The sequence below is a fragment of the Myxine glutinosa genome, chromosome 4 (assembly GCF_964187855.1).
Source record: "Myxine glutinosa chromosome 4, kmMyxGlut1.1, whole genome shotgun sequence".
In the NCBI taxonomy this organism is placed as follows: Eukaryota; Metazoa; Chordata; class Myxini; order Myxiniformes; family Myxinidae; genus Myxine; species Myxine glutinosa.
In genome coordinates, this window is record NC_136264.1 from 106,722,817 (window position 1) to 106,744,536 (window position 21,720).

The following is a 21,720-nucleotide window of genomic DNA, read 5'->3' on the forward strand; positions in this document are numbered from 1 at the left end:
CTTGTAATGTGCGAGGTTGTAAAAAAACGGGGGGGGTGCTTAACTTAATTCTTTGTGTATATATATATATATATATATATATATATATATATATATATATATATATATATATATATATATATATATATCACGATATCTCAAAAAGTTGTGGATGGATTCGGACGAAACTTGGTGGATAAGTTGGGTAGTTGTTATGAACAACCCGATTCGATTTTGGAGGTCTGTATCCAGATCCGGCCCATCAGTGGGATACAAAACATAAACTGTTCAGCCTGATGGAGGTATGCACCTTACTGAGTGCTATTCTAGATAAAAAAGCATTGATTAATCAAACCTTCCTCTCCTCTTCCTCTTCCACTGCAACCTCATATATTTTGGGGACAGATGAGTGCATGGGTATTGGCAGGGCTGATAAGTAGCTTACATATGGGTGCGTGGTTGATTACATTTGCAGTCTTTGTGGTGTCTGTGAGCAGGTCAAGTCAAAAAAGTGAATGTGCTGTCAGTGTTTGTTAATTCCTCGTGTGACAATTTTATTTTCCCTCCAAAGGCTCCACCATTCCCACTCCCCCTCCCAAAATCCTGGTCATATCCCCAGGCCTGCAGCAATATTTACCTCCCACTACTCCCACCCTTCCCTCTCCACACTGAAATCAATTAATCAATAAACTGATGGATCTATTATTGTGTTGTTGATAAAAGCACAGGCAAGATGGGTGAAATGGATCCCCTTGCATTCTTTAGATCTCCTTGTAGATCTCCAAAAATCCTGACCCCTGCCCCAACCCATGAGTATAAATGATTTAAAACATAAGAACACAACTTGAGATGTAAAATCATGCTCCATGAAAATATGTTTGTTGACTGATGGTAATGCTTTGACATTTTAGGATCGGGAAAGCACATAAAATGAGCAAACTGTAATGTTTAAAAACAAATCAGGACATTAATGACGCATACTTGGAGGCCTCTGAATATGCTCCGAAATGAAAGGGTCAAGCAATAAGAGGCAGAAAAGGATTCATTGCATAATAAAAGAGACCAAACAGCGCTATCTGGTGGCCAAAGGGAAAAGCAATCATGAAAGTGCAACATTGCTTCACCTCACCTCAAATTTAATTATGAAAGGACAAAGGGAAAGTCCGATTTTTCTATCATTCATATTTTATGTTAGGATCACGGTTGAAGATGACAAAGCAGAAAACTGTGAAGATGTAATTGGCTGACAACTGCATGAAGTATAAAACTTGAGACCAGAATAACGATTTGTTTTATTATGCAGAAGCACATGTTTTAAAATCTAAACACCAAAACTTTTATCCTGGTTTATGGAACGTGATTCCTGGATGAGCGCAAATAACAAAGACTTGTCTCCAACTCTGATATATGTCTGATGAACCTGACACTTGTGGTCCTGGTATTGTATGATGTACAGACAAAATCACAGCCACTTTGTTAATCAAGAGTGTGGGCATCCTAATGGACCCCACACATTTCTTAGGATCGCTCATTCTGATCTTTCCAATCAGAATGTTACCAAAATCAATCTTTATGGATTAAAAAATGTTAATGAGCAGAAATTATTGAAATTCATTCACAGTGACATCTCCAACTGATATCTGATTATTTTTTTTCCCCGATTGGCAAAGGAAAAGCAACATAAAGAAGACTACAACAGCACTCGGTAGAGCGCATACCTCCGCAGGCTGAACAGTTTGTGTTTTGTATCCCACTGATAGGCCGGATGTGAACCAAAATCGAATCGGCTTGTTCTTCTCACCAAATCAACTCATCCACCTCGTTTTGTCAAAACGCGTCCATAACTTTTTGAAATATCATGTTATACTATCGCTTTTCGCCCAATTTTTCACTAGTCAAGAATCACTGGAAAAAAAATTCATATGTACATCCGGACTCGAATTTTCAACAAAATTTAATCGATTCATCCTTGTCACACACCCAACCTTCGTCCTTGTCAACACCAAGTTTCGTCTGAATCCATTCATATCTTTTTGAGACATCGTATTAAATATCGTTTCAAACGAGAACTCAATTGTGAAGAATCGCTCAAAAAAATTATCGTATCCGAATCCGAATTCAGATCTTCACCAAAATCAAATCAATTCTTCAAGTTGTCACACAGTCAAGCTGTCCACCAAATTTCATCCTTATCCATCAACAACTTTACGTCCACAACAAAAAGAATCAGACAGGGGTGAAAACAAAATCTCCATCCACCGTCGGTGGCGGAGGTAACAAATGGGAGCGGATGTGGAAGGGTCACATTTACTAGACAATTTGGCAAGGTAACATAAAAGACATGCAGCGCAACGAAAGACAATTGAGGACAGCAAGTAGAAAATGTTGCAGATTGACAGAGAGCAATACAAAATACCATGGAACACCAGTGAAGGTGCTAGATGACTGTGCGTTGGAGCCACAAAATACTTTGAATGTTGCAATGGCTCAGAAATATGTAATCATCATTGACCACAAATGATGGCTGCTTGGGGTTCAGTTGAACTTTCATCATCACTTTCAAGAAATTTATTAGGACAGATGGCCCTTCTGAGATAACAATTCACATACCTGTCACATGCAAGGTACCTCGGAAACACCACATTTACCCAGGAAAATGCATGGCCTAGATAATCTTCAAACAAAAATTCATCCTTGTGAAAAAGTGAACTCAAACATTCAATCAACATTATCCCACAGAGCATTGGAGAAAAAAAATAACATGACGGGATGAAACCAAAGACAAAATTACAGGGAACAATGTTAAATCACGATTAAAGTGTGAACAACAAAGTATAAAATGATCGACCCTTACCAGAATGCTCATGTCTGACAAATCTGCACTTTCTCTGCACCGACTTCTTGTCGCCGAGTAAGCAAGGCGTGTACCAGCTGTCCTCAGCCTCTCTCTAGGCAAAGGACAATCTATAGGCACAGCTGACAGAGGTCCACCAGCTGGAAATCAGAACGAAAAGATAAATGCAGATATAGTAGCTTTTAATCACACACACACACACACACACACACACACACACACACACACACACACACACACACACACACACACACACACACACACACACACACACACACACACACACACACACACACACAGTTACTAAAATGACTTTGGACCAAATTTATGAAAGGCTTTGAGCAAGTGTCATGCAAACGGGCCATTCATCCTTGTGAAAAAGTGAACTCAAACATTCAATCAACATTATCCCACAGAGCATTGGAGAAAAAATGGAATTGATTGAAACTGGAAACTGATTTTTGGGAAGCTGATTGATTGTTTTGGTTGTTTGGATTGATTGTTTTGGGAAACTGAAAAATGGAAACTGATTTTTGGGGCCATTTTCACTGCTGGAGCGGGGGTTGGCCTTGCGGTGCCCATGACAATCTTCTCCATTTTGCCCTATTTTCTGCATCTGCCCTATTTGAGAATGGGATCTTTGTCGGCGAGGTCACATCTTTTCAAAGATGTTCCATGCGCTCACGCTTTCGAAGCCGTCATTTTTTCACAATTGTGTTTTTGCCGAGACTGTATCTATCTTTCGGTGTGTGTACCTATAGCGTGTCTTTAGGAAAATTTTCGGTGTTAATTTTTCGTACATGGATACACAATCGTCGGTTAATGCGTGTCGAGTATTCTGAGGCCTAGTACTAGTACTAGTAGGCTTAGGCTACCGTCTCCAACCTTGTGGTTTTGTTTTCTCTCAGCGGTTCGTCGAATGCGCTGCAATTTCTTTCGTTCTCTGTTTTGTCCCAGTCGTTCACCCCATACCTCCTTGTTTAATATCTCTACTAAAAAAAAAAAACCCCAAAAAAATATTTCCTTCTCAGTTCTTATTCGTTTATTTGTTGTTCTTATTTGTTCGTTCGTTCTTCGTTCACGTTGTTCGTGATCACGCGATCACGTGGTTAGAAATGTTTAATCTCTCCCCTGAACAACTGTTTTCTGTCATATATTATAACACCTTTTTCTTCTTCTCCTACAAAAGGATGCTTTCGTCTTGCTCACCAAATCTATTCATTCCAAAAAAAAAAAAAATACCATCTCTTACTGTTCCTCTTTTCTACATTCCCTAAACTCTCCAGCCCTCCACCCCTCCTTCAGCGTCCTCAAACGTATTTTTGACTCGAAGGTCTCAAACTCATTTTGCAAAAAATGTTCGTTTCCCATGAATCATACACTTTTCAAAATCCAATCTCACCCCTCCCCTCCAAAACTTCCCTATCACCCCTCCCCTCCAAATCTACCCCCTTACCCCTCCCCTCCAAATCTTCCCCATCACCCATCTCTTTCAAATATTCCCCCTTGCCCCTCCCCTCCAAATCTTCCCCACCACCCATCCCTTTCAAATCTTCCCCCTTGCCCCTCCCCTCCAAATCTTCCCCATCACCCCTTCCCTCCAAAACTTCCCCGTCACCCCTCCGCTCCAAAACTTCCCCCTCACCCCTCCCCTCCAAATCTACCCCCTTGCCCCTCCCCTCCAAATCTTCCCCATCACCCATCCCTTTCAAATCTCCCCCCTTGCCCCTTCCCTCCCCTCCCTCCTAAACTCCCCCCACACCCCTCCCCTCCGAGACTCTCCCTCGCTCCTCCCCTCCTAGACTCCCCTCTCACCCCTCCTCCTCAAAGCATCCTCCCTGCTTCTTCCCCCTTCCAACTTTCACCTTCATCTCCCCCAACCTTCTGCCTCGCTCTTCCCCCTCCTCAAATAACACCTCACTGTGCCTCACCCAATCTCCATCAAACCTTTTGTCCGCCCCATTCTTCCCTTTCTCCAAGCTATTCTGAAATCTCTGAAATCTCTGACACACCTTCAAGAGCTCTCCCTACCTCTTCCTCCTCTTCCACATCTTACCCTACCCCTCCCCCCCCCCCCCCCTGTTCTGTATCCGATGCTCCCCCTTCCTCTTCATTAATGGTATGGACCTCAAACATCCGGGGCCTTCGCTCAAACTTGACTGATCTCTCCATACAGGTTGCTTCTGACAAACCAGATGTGATCTGCTTAACAGAAACTTTCCTCCTTCATGATGTCTCTGATGCCTTGGTATCTCTCCCAGGTTACTCCCTCCTCCGGTATGATAGACCTGAGCCTCGTCCTGGAGGTGGGGTTGCTATCTTTATAAAAAACTCTCTTCCTCACTCACCCTCCACTGCCCTCTCTCCACCTCACCCCCAGGAATACCTTTGGCTACGGCTTCCCCTTCGCTCCCACCTTTTGTTCATATGTGTGTTGTACCGTCCACCAAACAGTGATGACTCCATCTACATCTCGCTGTCTGATAATATGGACCAACTTCTATCTACCCATCCCAACTCTCTCTTCCTCATATGTGGTGATTTCAATTGTCACCATGCAAGTTGGCTGGGTGTGGGTACCTCTCTCACCAGCCATGGCTCTTCAGCAAAGGACTTCTGCGACTCACTGGGACTGACACAATCTATCAATTTCCCGACCCGGATCTCAGTCAACGGAGCATCTTCTCTTCTGGACTTGGTTATGACTAACTTCCCTGAAAATGTCTGCTGCTCTTCTTCTGCTCCAATCGGCTCATCTGATCATGTGCTTGTTAAAGTGGACATCTCTCTGACCATTCTCAGAGAGCCTCCTCAGCGTCGACGAGTCTGGCATTTCACTCAGGCCAACTGGCACGGTCTTCAAGCAGCCATCAATCATCTGGACTGGTCTCCCATCTCTACCGCCTCTGACATCAACTCATCCTGGGAATTCTTTCAAAGTAAATTGCTCTCTCTCATGCACAGATTTATCCCATCTCGTCTTCAGTTGTCATACCCTTCCTCCCGTCCATGGTACACGGAATCTTGTGGTGAGGCTGTTGCCCAGAAACAACTTGCTTTCGTCTCCTGGAAAGCAAATCCAACGGAAGGAAATCTCATTTCCTTTCACAAAGCCCGAAACAAGTGTGTGTCCACCCTCAGGAGAGCCAGGAAACAATATCTCTCCGTTCTCAGGACCGAACTCTCTTATCTGTCTCCCACTTCCAAATCCTGGTGGCATCTGGTCAAATCTGTTTCTGGTGTTTGTTCCCCCTCCATCCCCTCCCTCACCTCAAATGGCCACACGGCTGACTCCGCACGTGAAAAAGCTGAATGCCTCAACTCTGTGTTTGCCTCTAAATCTTGTGTCCCAAACCCATCCCTCTCTGTACCCACCGTACCCAGTCGTACCAAGCTGCTCCTGGACTCTGTGTCCTTTCCTCCTGACAAGGTGGAAAAGTTTCTGTCAACCCTCGACTCTGATTCTGCAACTGGTCCTGACGGCATCAGCCCACGGGTCCTAAAATCATGTTCTTCCGCTCTTTCACTCCCTCTTTCTGTTCTCTTCACCCTCTCTTTTGCTCAAGGTCATCTGCCATCTGCTTGGAAATCAGCCAACATCACCGCTTTGCACAAAAAAGGTGCAAAAACAGATCCTAGCAACTACAGACCAATCAGCCTTCTCCCAATTAATCAGCAAAGTCATGGAATCCATCATTGCTTCAGATATGAAATCTTTCCTCTTCTCCAATGGCTTGATCTCTGACCATCAATTTGGTTTCAGACCTGGTCACTCTACTCTGGACATGCTGCTTCTGCTTTCTCAACAATTGATGGAGGTCCTCAACGCCAAACAGGAAATTAGAGCTGTCTCCCTTGACATTTAACGTGCCTTCGATACGGTCTGGCACCCCGCTCTGCTCACCAAACTCTCCTCCTTTGGTATCCATGGAAATCTCCACGCATGGCTGGCGGACTTCCTCTCTGGTCGTAGTCAACGTGTGGCCCTGAATGGGTTTCTCTCATCTCCTCTTCCTGTTCAGGCTGGAGTTCCCCAAGGCAGTGTTCTGGGCCCTGTGCTTTTTCTGGTCTTCATCAATGATCTCTCTGACTCCGTTGAAAATCCTCTCTATCTCTTTGTTGACGACTCTACTCTCTGTCGCTCCATTCCTCATCCCTCAGATCGGCAGTCTGCAGCCTCCTCACTCTCTGCAGACCTGGACAAAATCACAGACTGGGCAAACAAATGGAACATGTCTTTAAATACTGACAAATCTCACACTCTTACGATGTCTCTCCGAAAAGACCGACTGGACAACCCTCCCATCCACTTTCTGAATAATCCTCTCCAAGTAGTTCTGTCACTCAATCTTTTGGGTCTCATTATCTGCCATGATCTTTCCTGGGAAAACCACATTTCAAATCTGGCCTCCAAAGCCAGTCGCCGACTGGGCATCCTCCGTCGTGCGAAGTCCTTCCTTGGTACACCTGAGCTCCTCATTACAAGGCTTTCATCCACAGCTCTATGGAATACTGCTCTCCCCTCTGGTCTAGTGCTCCTGCCTCACACCTAGCTCGTCTTCACGCTGTTGAAACCAAAGCGTTCAGAATCATTGGAATCTCCCGCGATGAAGCTAACTCCAAGGGCCTTTCACTCACTCACCGCAGGCAGGTTGGTGGTCTTTCCGTCTACTACGGACTCCTCTCTGGCCTTGCCCCCCCCAGCTCTCTCTGGGCTCTGTCCCCCAAATATTCCTACAGGTCGCACAAGATCTGCCTGCAACCCTCTTATGGTTAAACTGCCAAAATCAAGACTTTCTGCTCACCTTCACTCCTTCATTCCTCTTTTCTCCCACCTCTGGAACAAACTCCCTCACTCTCTTCAATCCCACTCCACCCTCCAGGTCTTTAAAACAGCTGTTCACCACCATCTCTTATCTTCCCCCATCCAAAACCTTGATCTTTTCTACCCCCGCTAATTTCGGTCCCCTTGTGTTTTATACCTCTCACCCCCCCCCCCCCCCCCCTTCCCACGCCTCCTCCGCCCAAGCCCTCTCCCTCCCACACTTCTCCCTGCTCTCAAATGTTATGTTTGTGTGCTTCCCCTTCTCTCCCCATCTTGTCTTCCGCTCCCTCTTTTTATATATTTTGTTTGTCTGGTTGATTTGTTTGTGAAATAAACGTTAGCTCTTTCACAAGCCTCGATTCAGTATACAAAAAAAAACAAAAAAAAAAAAACATATGCCTAACTCTTAAACGCTGACAAAAACATATTTTCATGTGCACAGCTAATTACCCTTTTAAATAGCAATTTACGAAGGGAGATTACCATCTCTTTAGTTGAGTGCAAGGGTTGGTGGCAAATCTTGTGCGACCTGTAGGAATATTTGGGGGACAGAGCACAGACAGAGTTGGGGGGGGGCTTGGCAGCAGAGGAGTCGGTAGAAGATAGAAAGACCACCAACCTGCCTGCGGTGAGTGAGTGAAAGGCCGTCGGAGTTGGCTTCATCGTGGGAGATTCCAATGATTCTGAAAGCTTTGGTTTCAACAGCGTGAAGCCGAGCTAGGCATGAGGCAGGAGGCACCAGCCCAGAGGGGAGAACAGTATTCCATTGAGCTGCGGATGAAAGCCTTGTATGTGGTGAGGAGCTCAGGTGTGCCAAGGAAGGACTTCACACGACGGAGGATGCCCAGTCGGCGACTGGCTTTGGAGGCCAGCTTGGATATGTGGTTTTCCCAGGAAAGATCATGGCAGATAGTGAGACCAATTACAATGTAATTATTATTACAATGTAATTACAATGTAATCAACTCCCCCGTAAAACCATATCCACATGCACTAAAACCACCACAAATTTGTCAATAATGCAACACACCAATGAATCGTGTGTGCAGGGCTCTCAGGCTCCACTTGGAGTTGTGGGAGCTCATCTCAGGCAGTCAAATAAAATTGCACCCATGCCCGAAGGAAGCAGTGCAGTTTGGCAGTATGTGAGCATTCCATGCAAGTTACAGGACTTCCAGATGCTGACAACTTTCAAACCTTTTAGAATTACCCATTAGAATTACCCTTTAGAACCCATTGGAATTCAACAAGGTGGGATAGAAAAGTTCATATTCTTAATTTTTGACGGACGGATGGACAGATGGAAGGAAGGACATAGCCAAATATTGAAGTGGCTTCACTGCTTAAAAATCGAGTCAAAATATGAAAGGGTAAAGTAATAGTGACTATAAATAGGCGTTATTAGCTTCGCTGCAGCGCGTAAAAAGCACGAGACACCCCGTTTATTTATTTATTTATTTATTTTTTAGCGCTTCCATGTTTCTTTATTTATTTACCATTAAGCTCAAGTGTCTGTCCAGACCATAACATTTTAACCAATTTTAACAGCTTTTGTCATCAATTCTTCAACAAACCTTAATTATGACAATATGGAGAACACAAATTAATGAAATGTATCATATTTTTTAACTGTCGTATTCATAAAGTTTAGTTTGAGTATAAAGTCAACACGGACGTGCTTTGCATTTTGAGATGCTTTCCAGTTATTTATTTGCAAACACCCCATTTCCACGACCCATTTCTTTGTTGGTAAAGGCTTGCAGCCCGAGTTAAAAGTCAAGTGTGTGTGTCATGAGTTGTGGTTTTGATGATACATTTATTTTATTGTTTTAGACTTCCAACGTGCCTCTTGCCATCTTCATTGTGCAGTATAATCTGTAGAGGGATTGATCGATTACTGTCATGCTTGTTGATTTTTTCTCACTTTCTTGTAATTAAAACTGTTTATTAATTTAATAGCCTGGGGAAGTTTTCTCCATCCACCATCGTGCTGTTTTAAAAGGGGAAAGCATTTTGAGAACATTGGATCCTTGTTTTCCGTGCATGGTTTTAAATTTTATCGTTCAGCTATTCTGGGGCACATCCCAGGTGTACAAGGTAGGTAAACAGAAAGTTCGCCCACACCATACACATGACAATTTGAGTACACCATATACAAATAATGTTAAAAATAAAAACTTCCTTGAGATTGGTTCAATCATGATTTCACATTTTTAAAACTGCATTACTGTTTTACATAAAACTAAATGGGATTTTTCCAATAACTTTATCTTCGAAATTAAACAAATGCATTTTAGTGTTCCGATTCAACACTCACCATTCCCTGCTGGAACTCTCGTATCCTCAATCAGGCTTGCATCCTGTGCCTGGTCTGAACCAGAGCTTGGGAGAGAAGCCTTTGCAGAGTCAGTGCAGGCTGGTAGCTGAGGATACTTCACAGCTGATGCTGGTACATTCCCAACACCAATATTCGTCTTTTCACTTGTGACAGATTCTTTCCCATGTTCACTTTCTTTCTTCACTTCCAGGTGCTGTTGTTCCTTGGCCCTATTCTTCTCCCGGGAGCCACCAGACAGCCTTCCAATTTGGCAGGAAATTTTCCCAGTTTCTGTCTTGTTTAGCTTGGTTTTGCGAGGCAAAGGTGACGAAGGCTGTGCTAAGCCCTTCTGTGATGCACACCGGCCACTTGGAGGTTGCGGTAATGCATATGATAAACTTTGGGTACGAGGTAACTCGTTACAGTCTGGAAGCAAAGGCATGTCACCATCCCTCCAGCTGCTGAGACTTTCTCTTGAGCCAACTGTGCTCCAATGGCTTGCTGGCTTGCGTTTGCTTCCACCCGCAAAACTAGTTTTTGAGTTCTGCACAGACCCAATACCCCTGTTTGCTGCACTTTGAGAGAGTCTATCTGCAACATCTGTTAGCGATCGAGTAACTTGCTGCCTACGGTTTCCACCCTGGACAATGCCACCACCAAACCCAAATGATCTACGCAGCTTTGCATTGGCTGCGTCATTCGCTGCCACTTTTGTTACTCCTGTTGAGCCTTTTAAATCCCCAACATCACTTAAACAATGACTCCTAATTTCATTTGATGGGTCTCTAGCAAGCTCTGCTCGACCTGCTGCCTTTCTTCCATTGAAGCCAAAGACACCCTTCTGCTTATAGCTTAACAAGATCTGAGAACTGGGCACAGAGGTGATGGCAATGCTCGCCTTTGTAGCTGGGGCATCCACTTTTGCCTTTCGGCCAATTACAGGCAGCCGGCCAATTACAGGCAGCCGTGACGAAGATTGCCGTTGCTCTGCATTGGCCATGGTTTTAACTCAAAGTTATTTCCCCTTCAGCTGCAGAGGAACATTTCATAATGAGAAATACCCTGATGGGGAGACAAAAATAAAATAAATCAAGACCCATGAAAATGACAGCACAATATGCATACACAGATGTGGCAATATAATAAGCAACTAAATTAAAACATAATTGCATTTCCCAATCTAAAGTGAAAATCAGTGAAACAACAGCCTTGGCAATGACGACCTTAAAAAACATTAGTCTGTGAACTTTAAAATAGTAGTGGAGCCGTAATCAATGCCGGCTGCACAATCATGTGTTTATTGTTCAACAACACAAGCACAGCCCCATGCATTCATTGCTCACAGACACCCACATCAGCAGACTCTCAAACAGGTCTACTGGAAATTAAAAACCTGGGGTAGAAAAAAAAATCCCATACAGTGCTCACAATGAACAGCAGGAAAAGTGCGATTGGGAAAGCTACTTTCTTGAGCACATAATTGCATTTTTAAGTTTCATCAATACACGGTTCACCCGACACTGCCAAAATACTCAGCGACAGTTGCATTTAATGAGGCAGGATGTAGGCTAGGCAAGTTATGCTCTTGTTGAACTCACATTCCTGCTGTAGTGCACAAGGACAAACAGCACCGACACATCTATTGGATTGATGGTTGTTTCCCATCCAAGTACTACAGATGGCATGCTGTGGTTGTCAGCATGCTTCATCCTGGAGGACTGTTTCTCCTCTAAATATTTGTATAACTTTTTTTTTTTTTTACTTCCTTTCTCCCCAATGCATTATTCTCAAATGACTGACCACAGGTTAGTTGCCATTAAGGCATGACTGGCCAATTAACCTTGTCCATTCCCGGTCATCAACCATTCGTTATTGGACAACGGTGCTACCACTAAATATTCACAATGCAACGCAAGTGTTATGTCATCTAGAAAAAACTATTTGTGACATTCAGCCATCTCTTTTTCCATCTCTTTTTCCCTGTGTTCTTATCCTCTCTATCCATGCATATTCAAGTACAGGTATGCAGTGACTACCACACAAAATTATCTTCAAAATATTTACCATGGAACCCTTTTATAACCCTCAAGAAGCATGAGAGGTTAATTAATGTTGCTTCTGCTGGTTCTGAATTTTTATTTTTTATTTTTTTTACTTCTGATGTCCCTGAAATGATCGAATAGCACCCTGGGCAATGTAGCATTATATAAATTAACCTTGATCAATAGAGAGGTCTGGGCTTGAATGGAAAAGGTGAACAAAGGTCAATGCAATGAAATGGGGAACAGATGGCCAAGTTGCAAACAAACAAGATCAAATTAAACTGGGAAAAAAATTCAAGGTGCTATTTCGCCAATAAAAAAGACATTAATGAGTATGGCATTTTTTGGCAATATCTGCTAAAGGAAAAAAGTTTTCAATGACATGACATCTCTACCTTCAAAGCAGAATAATCAGTAATCTTGAAAGAATTGTCATCATTCCTTTAGAAAAAGATAATTTACATAAATTACTAAGAACATATATTACAGTATCAATATTAAAATCACCAAACCACTCCACATGTATATATAATTTCCATGAACATTTAGGAATAAGAATAAGGTTATGCATATTGGAAGACTAATGCTTTTATTTCTTCAGATGGAATACCAGGATGAACATTTTTTTGTCAAAATTTTAACTTGTACACGATTACAGCAAACAAACTATTACACACAGATACACGTGCCTGATGGAACTGTGGCTGACAATGACATGTTCATTTTAATGACCATGATATGACTGACGTGGCTGACATAATCCGTGGCTGATGCTCTTCATTGAAATCAGAAGGTTACCATTGTCAGGCCTCTCATTCTTACCCATGTCATTTATACAGTGCCTTCAGAAAGTATCCAAACCCGTTGACTTTCCTTATATTTTCCTGTGTTACAGCCTGAACTTAAAATGGAATAAATTAAGATTTTTTGTCAGTGATCTACACATAATTCCCCATAATGTCCAGGTGGATTTTTTTTCAATAGAAATTTTTACAAAATAACTAAACATAGGGGCAATACCCCTGGTGCTCACCTGGTAGAATAAACAGTAAACTGCACTGACTAAGGGTATTTTAAACCAATTCCAACGGTTGCTAGAAGACAGGGCAGCATGTAGAATCATACTAACATAATCATAAGACTTTAAACAAACAAACAAGGCCTCGCGAGGGTTAATGAAGGTAGAAAATAACACACGTATTTATTTTTGTATACAGAGTCAAGGTTCATGTAAGAGCTAACACATTAAACATGAAACATGAATGGACACATAAAACATACAATAAAGGGAGTGGGAGACAACAGAGGGAGAGAGAGGAAAGCATACTTATGAGGGGAGGGGTACACGATATAAAGCAAATGAACACTACTAGGAATTTCAGGAAAGAAGTTTGAGATTGAAAGAGGTGGATTTGGGGTGTTTTAACGGGGGTAGAAAAGATCAAGGTTTTGGATGGGGGAAGATAAAAGATGGTGGTAAACAGCTGTTTTAAAGACCTGGAGGGTGGAGTGGGATTGAAGAGAGCATGGGAGTTTGTTCCAGAGGCAGGAAAAAAGAGGAATGAAGGAGTGAAGGTGAGCAGAGAGTCTTTATTTTGGCAGTTTAACCAGAAGAGGGTTTCTGGCAGATCTTGTGCGTCCTGAAGGAATATTTGGGGGACATAGCACAGATGGAGCTGGGGGAGCAAGGTTGGAGAGGAGCCGGTAGAAGACAGAAAGACCACCAACCTACCTGCGGTGAGCAAGCGAAAGGCCCTCTGAATCAGCTTCACCACTGGAGATATCAATGATTCTGAAAGCTGTGGATTCAACAGCGTGAAGCCGAGCTAGGTGTGAGGCAGGAGCACCAGCCCAGAGGAGAGAGCAGTATTCCATTGAGATGCGGATGAAAGCTTTGTAAGTGGTGAGGAGCTCAGAGGTGTCCAGAAAGGACTTCACACGACGGAGGATGCCGAGTCGGCGAACTGGCTTTGGAGTCCAGCTTGGAAATGTGGTTTTCCCAAGAAAGATCATGGAAATGGAAGAGAAATGACCGGAAATGGTGGTGAACAGTGGTCTCGAAGCATTGGAGCCAAGAATGACATATTGAACAGAGTTAAGAAGGTAGTTCTACAGGCTTCATTGAACTCCAATAAATTTGCTGAACATGATCTCCAGCTTTAGTTAGTCCATGATGACTGCCTGTAATTATTCTGAATTTATTCACATAGTTCCCTATATGATCCATAAGAAATATCTCCAACATGTTATTCAAGAACAGTCAGGTGCACATTAGCGCAAACCATCGTCATGCAAATCTTGCAGTCCATCAAAGCCCAGATCTATGAATTAGTCTTGCACAAGGGTAAAGCTGCTGACAGCTAACAGCTCACCTGGAATTTCCCCAGCATCACTCACTCATGTCCCCAACTTTGAGCGACCACAGCATTTCTCCGACATGGACTGCTTCCAACCTCAGCCATCCGATTATGGAACTGCTCAATCTGTCACAATCTTGCCAAAATTCTCAATCTATCTGTCCATTTTTCAGCGTGGTATATTTTGCAGACTTGCTTTCTCAAATCACCTTTACCAACTTGGCTCTAACTTAGCTTCAAGGTCCTGGTTCTTCTGTCCTTGTTTCCAGATTCTAACCAACTTTTGATTGGAACCATGGTCTATTTTTGCTCATGGCAAAGGTCCAAAACAATGGATGGTCATCCATGTCATTATCACCAACATATTTTCCCTCAGACATGTACACAAAGCAATGCATACGAACAAATACACAAACTATCCTGAATAAATAATGGCAAACTACAGCAACAATTCCAAGTTTCATTAGTCTATGGATGCTCAATGTTTAACCCTGGAACGTCACTATATACATAAGTAATTTCTAATGGACAATTTCCAATACTGTTGCATAGTTTTCATGGATAATTATAAAATAACTAGCAGAGTACCCACCTCCTGGGTGTGTCGAGTTTACGCATCACTTGCTGAAAAAAGTATAGTCTATGTTTTGCAAGAAGACTATAGATGGTTTGTGTGATGTGCACTTAAAAGGGTCGAGAGTCCTAGACGGTCTGATGGTTTAAAGGGTACGCTCCAATTACAGTCATTGGTGTCTAAGGGGTCAAAAGGGTCTAATCTCTCAAGCATGTAAAAAGGATCTCAATAGATCCAAGTGGTTCTAAAGCTCTACATGGTCTTTAGAGTCCAATCTGTCTAATCCATCTGCAGGGTGCAATGGGCGTAAGTTGTGTTTAGGTCAAAAGGGTCTGAAGGGACATGAGGGTTGTATTGGTTCTAGTGGTCTAAATGCCACAAAATGTCTAAACTCTAAAGGGAGAAAGGATCTACTAAAGTTGTCCAAAGTGTCGAAAGTGTCTTTAAGGTAAAAGGGGTCTTGGGGTCTTAAGCATCTAAGGGATCTTAAAAAGGTATTTGAGGTCTTAAGAGCATTAGGGGGTCTTTGAAATATTAGAGGACTTTGGAGTCTTTAAGAGTCAATGGTCTTAGAGGTCTTAATGAGCTTAAACGGTCTTAGGGGTCTTAAAGGTCTTAGGGGTCTTAGAGGTCTTAAGGATCTTAGGGGTCTTGAAGGTCTTAGGGATCTAAGGGGTCTTGAAGGTCTCAGGGGTATTTTGGGTCTAAAGGGTCTTATTGGTCTTTCAGAGGTCTAAGCAATATAAAGGATCGAAAGGTACATTCCAATAGTGCATAACTAATAGACGTACTGTATATGTTGTCAGAATGCAACTGAAGTTTAAACAGTACATAATTAAAATAGAAATCGAGTCACACAGTTTCACGGCTTCATGGACGGCTTCACAGACAAATGGCTTCACTAACAGACCGTGTTTTTCGTTGTTAGCCCACCTGGAATGAAGTTCCAGGGAGCTTATGCGATGGCGCATCGTCCGTCCGTCAGTCAGTCTGTCCATCAGTCTGTCCGTCAGTCTGTGCACACTTGCAACTTCTTCTCCGAAACTGCTGATGGGAATGTGACCAAACTTGGCACAAATGATATTTGTTATGTTGTGACGAAAGATTGTTCACGGCATTAAAAAAAAAAACTTGACCACTTTGACCTTTTGACCTAAAAACTTTGACCTAAAAAACTCGATGAAACTTGACCACAACCGTAAATACCCATGATGTACCAATATTTGTTCACGACACGAAGAAAATTGCTGTCTAAGGGGGCCAGCGGGGGGCCAAAGTAGGTCCAGGTTTGACCCTCCAAAATAGTAGTCCATGGGCTGGATAGACCCACCGTGCACCCCCCCCCCCCCCCCCACCCCAGATTCCTTACCCACTGGTATATTTTTTGTCCATTAGGGTCTCCTTGATGAAAAAAAAAGATGTTAACAAGGAAAATGTAGGGATGGACTTTATGTTATCACCCTATTTTCATAGGTACCCCCTAGACGACATTTTGCGATTTTTGAATATTTAATTTAAGGGCGTATGGTTACCTTTTTGGCTAGTATGTCAGTATCAACAATCTGATCATTACAATTTATACAATTTATACAATTTATACAAGACAATGGATCATGCCACACAAATATTATTTTACATTTTCTCTTTTCTTCATTTATTTTACAACATTATCTCATTTTCATCCACAACATATTTTCTTAAGTATTTCAAGATCACTATAATGTATACAAGATGGTGCATTCAAGGATAATTAAAATATATGTTGAAAATTACATTTGTTTCTTACAGACGGCTGACTTTAACTTATCTTTCAATGCATATTGTAAATTTGATAATGCTGTACAACATAATTTATTGATGCACTGTCTACCAAAGGAAACATCTATTGTACTATTAATATGCATACAGTGCCTACAGGAAGTATTCACACCCTTTGACTTTTTTCACATTTTGTTGTTGCAGCCTGCATTTAAAATGCATTAAATTCAGCTTTTTTGTCAATGGTCTACACATAATACCCCATAATATCAAAGTGGAATTCTTTTTTGGGAATTTTTTTTCAAAATAATTAAAAATGAATACAGAAATATCTGATTTGCATAAGTATTCAACCACCTGAGTCAATACTTCGTAGAAGTGCCTTTGGCACGAGTCTTCCTGGATATGTTTATATCAGCTTTGCACATATGGATTTGGGGAATTTCTCAGATTCCTCTTTGCAGATTTGCTCAAGCTCTGTCAAGATAGATGGGGAGCATCGATGAACAGAAATCTTCAAGTCTTTCCACAGACTCTCAATGGGATTCAGGTCTGGGCTTTGCTTTGGCCACTCAATAACTTTAACATTCTTGTTGTGAAGCCATTCCAATGTTGCTTTGGCTGTATGCTTGGGGTCATTGTCCTGTTGGAATGTAAATATTCGGTGCAGTCTATGGTTTTTTTTACACTTTGAACCAGGTTCTTCTAAAGGATTAGCCTGTATTTGGTTCCATTAATTGTTCCCTGTAGCCTTACAAGTCTCCCAATCCCTGCCACTGAAAAGCATCTCCATAGCATGATGCTGCCACAACCATGCTTCATGCTCAGGCTAATGTTAGATGGGTGATGAGCTGTGCTGGCTTTCCACTAGACATAGCACTTTGCATTCAGGCCAAAGAGTTTAATTTTCATCACATCAGACCACAGAATCTTTTGCCTCATTCTCTCAGAATCTTTCACATGTCTTTTTGCAAACTCAAGGTGTGCTGTCATGTGCCATTTTCAGAGGAGTGGCTTCCGTCTAGCCACTCTCCCATAAAGCCTACATTTGTGAAGTGCTGTAGAGACTGTTGTCCTTCCGGCAGGTTATCCCATCTCAGCCAAGGAACTCTGCAGTTCCGTCAGAGTGGTCAATGAGTTATTGGTCACCTCCATGACCAAGGTCCTTCTTGCCCGGTTGCTCAATTTGGCCAGACGGCCAACTCTTGGAAGAGTCTGGGTAGTTCCATATTTTTTCCATTTCCCAATGATGGAGCTCACTGTGCTCTTAGGAACTTTAAACACTCTAGAAATTGTTTTATACCCTTCTCCAGATCTATGGCCTCCTCACAATTCTATCTTGGAGTTCTACCGACAGTTCATTGGCCTTCGTGGTGGAGTTTCTCCTCTGGCATGCACTGTCAACTGTGGGACCTTATATTGAAAGGTGTGTTTCCTTCTAAATAATGTCCAATCAATTGGACATGTCAAGGATAATCAAAGGAAATTGAATGCACCTGAGCTCAATTTGGAGTGTCATAGCAAGGGGGTTGAATACTTATTGGCTCGAGACATTTCGGCTTTTCATTTCGAATTATTTTGTAAAAGTTTCTGAAAAGACAATTCCACTTTGACAGTATGGGGTATTATGTGTAGATCAGTGACAAAAAAAAATCTCAATTTAATTCAATTTTAAATTCAGGCTGTAACACAACAAGATGTGAAAAACATCAAGAGTGGGAATACTTTCTGAAGGCACTCTATATAGCCTCCTGAACGATTAACAATTAAACCCTTAAAGCGGAGGGTCTGAACATAAGATCAGAATCTGGTTACCAGTAAAGGTAAAGGTAGAATGTTTTCACACATGAGCCTCAAAATGACCTGTTAAGAATCATTATACAAGCATAAGGTGAGAAATGAGAAAATATTATTTTTGTAATTCAAATTGAATTATATAAGACGAGGCAAAAAAGCTTACTTTTCACATTATGTGATGGTGTCCATCATTCAAAACAAATTACAATACATGATCTCAGGAAAATAATATAAAGTCTCCCAAACATTCTCACCATCCATTTGTCGCTGGCCGATTCCTTAGCAAACCATCCAATCACCAATGTGAATACTTTCTAACTAAGAATAAAGCCTGTACAGGTTAACTAAAACTCCATCGCAGGATACTGCCAAATCAGACTCGTGGTAAACAACGCAACAAATGGTTTTGCAGCTCGACTCTGTTTGTGTTAAATGGACCCAATGCAGCCAATGCAGCCAATGGGAAAAGTGCTTTCATCCAAGTCCTCATTTCTTTTAAGACAATTTTTTTGTGAATACAAAATCTTGGCAAATGGAAGAGTGATGTTCTAAATGTCGCACTAGTACAACATGATCATGGGGTACATAGATAAAACTGAGTTTTTAAAATGGTCTTGAAAGCATTCTGGTGTGAATGCATATTGTCTCCTATATTTGGATCATTTTATAGTTGGTATGATGCTATCCGGCCAGTTCTCTACTTTTACCATTTTTGAAAACAGTATTTAGATCGTGTTTTAGGGGTCACGGAAGGCGAGAGAACGAGGCCATTCATAGGGTTCGAAGATGGTTTATTGTAACAGCAAGATCCAGCACACTAAACTCGAACGGAAGTCGGCACGCTTATATAAAGCCAAAAGCCCTCTTCGGAGGGCGTGGCTCCGGCAACCGCGCGTGCGTCACGTCCGCACAACCACAAGTCCAACAGGCCCGTGCACGTGTATTATGCCCAAATAAGGTAATCACATAAGGTAACCGCCACATGCGGTTACCTGCACATAAGGTAACCGCCACATACGTCCCCCCAGAATGCACTCCACGGGCCTATGCGTAGGCCGAGGCGACCGAGGGGCTGGGCAAGTCCTCGGGGGAGGCTGCCGAGGTTCCTCGCGGGCCTCCCGAGGTTGCAGGTCGCGGGTGCAGTGCCGAGAAGACTCGAGCGGTGCACGCGAAAAGCGGGTGAGCCAACCGAGGGGCTGGACAAGTCCTCGGGGGAGGCTGCCGAGGTTCCTCGCGGGCCTCCCGAGGTTGCAGGTCACGGGTGCAGTGCCGAGAAGACTCGAGCGGTGCACGCGAAAAGCGGGTGAGCCAACCGAGGGGCTGGTCAAGGCCTCGGGGGAGGCTGCCGAGGTTCCTCGCGGGCCTCCCGAGGATGCAGGGTCGGAGAAGTAGTTGCGGTTGTAGTTGTAGTTGCGCGAGGGTGACGAAGCGGCCGTGCCGCTAACGTCAGCGCGCGCGAAGGTGACGAAACAGCCGTTCCGCCAACGTCGGTGCGCGCGAAGGTGACGAAGCAGCCGTGCCTCCGGAGGGTCTTGGAGTAGGCTGCCCCTCCGGTCGTAGAGGAGGCGCCGAGCGCGGTGCGCGAACCTCATAGTCATGGCCGTCGTCGTTTCCGAAACTCCGGCATTTCGAAACCGCATTCGAAACTGCGCCGGAAGCCGTGCGGGCGAAGCCGGTGTCACCAGCTTAGGTGGCTTCCCTGGCTAGGGCGCGCTTGCCGTGTTCGTTCGCAGCCCCCGAATCCATTCGGGGGCAGTCGGAGGTCACCAGTTTAGGGGTCACGGAAGGCGAGAGAACGAGGCCATTCGTAGGGTTCTAAGATGGTTTATTGTAACAGCAAGATCCAGCACACTAAACTCGAACGGAAGTCGGCACGCTTATATAAAGCCAAAAGCCCTCTTCGGAGGGCGTGGCTCCGGCAACCGCGCGTGCGTCACGTCCGCACAACCACAAGTCCAACAGGCCCGTGCACGTGTATTATGCCCAAATAAGGTAATCACATAAGGTAACCGCCACATGCGGTTACCTGCACATAAGGTAACCGCCACAGTGTCTTACATTGGCAAAAATGTAAAGGCCTACGTCCAGTAACCTGCAAAAGTATTCACCCCTTACCAATAATGCCACATTTAGATGAATTACGAATTATGTAGAAAGAATTTTTCCAAACGAAATTTTTCCTTCATAACTGAAGAGATCAAATTAAACTGTTATCGTTGAAGGATGTTATATGTCAGGTATACCTGCAAAAAATATGTACAAATCAAATTTCACTGGTTGCAAAGTATTCAGCCCCTTAGGTAAATACTTGGTGGAGACACATTTTGTAGCAATGACTGCTAGGAGTTTTTTTGGGTAGGTCTCTTCCAGCTTTGCACAGTGAGGTGGTGAAATCTTTGCCCATTTCTAGTGGAGCTGCCACGCACACACGTGGACATACAGACGAGCATACACGACACAAAAAAAGACTGTTAGATGAGACAATCACAGACATTGAGCTTTGGAGAAGTGCCGTCACTTCCCAGGTATTCTGGTTACCAGCATTACCAGTTACCAGTTACATAACGCTATTTTATTAAAGTAATTTGCATTTCAACGTAACGCTTGATTAAATAATCTAACGTAACCCAACACTAGATTACCATGCGTTCTGATGGGCTTGATTAAACCTCACTACTATTCGACATATGATTAGATTTTTGAGGGTCCTCATTGTCGATAACACTCAACCCAAACAAAGCCAATAATTTTAGTAATTCGTGTAACATAACGCTTGATCACGTCACATAACGTAACACTTGATTACGTCACATAACACAACGCTTGATTACGTTACGTAACGCAACACTTCATTACTTTATGTAACGTAATGTTTAATTACTTTATGTCATGAAACGCTTGATTACGTTACGTAACGTAACGCTTGATTACTTGATGAAAAGTACCGCTCGGTTACTCTACGTAATAAAACGCTTGATTATGTTACATAATGAAATGCTTCATTACTTTACGTAACAAACGCTTGATTACTTTATGTAATATAATGCTTGATTGCTTTACGTAATGAAACACTCGATTGCTTAACATAATGCAACGCTGGATTAATTTATGTAATGTAACGCCTGATTGCTTTATGTAATGAAACGCTTGATTATGTTACATAATGAAATGCTTCATTACTTTACGTAACAAACGCTTGATTACTTTATGTAATATA

General features: G+C 42.9%; 1 protein-coding gene across 5 annotated transcripts in view; it reads right to left on the bottom strand.

Moving 5' to 3' along the window:
• LOC137425066 (uncharacterized) overlaps positions 1–21,720 on the bottom strand; it is a 769,181-nt gene that overhangs the window by 724,822 nt on the left and 22,639 nt on the right. For all 5 annotated transcript variants that reach the window (XM_078776254.1, XM_078776250.1, XM_078776252.1 and 2 more), the window contains 2 exons: positions 9,976–11,037; positions 2,834–2,973 (listed from right to left, as the gene is read on the bottom strand). In XM_078776254.1, coding sequence (XP_078632380.1) covers positions 2,834–2,973; positions 9,976–10,975 — 1,140 coding nt within the window. In that variant the 5' untranslated portion in view covers positions 10,976–11,037. The remainder of the gene's footprint in view (positions 1–2,833; positions 2,974–9,975; positions 11,038–21,720) is intronic.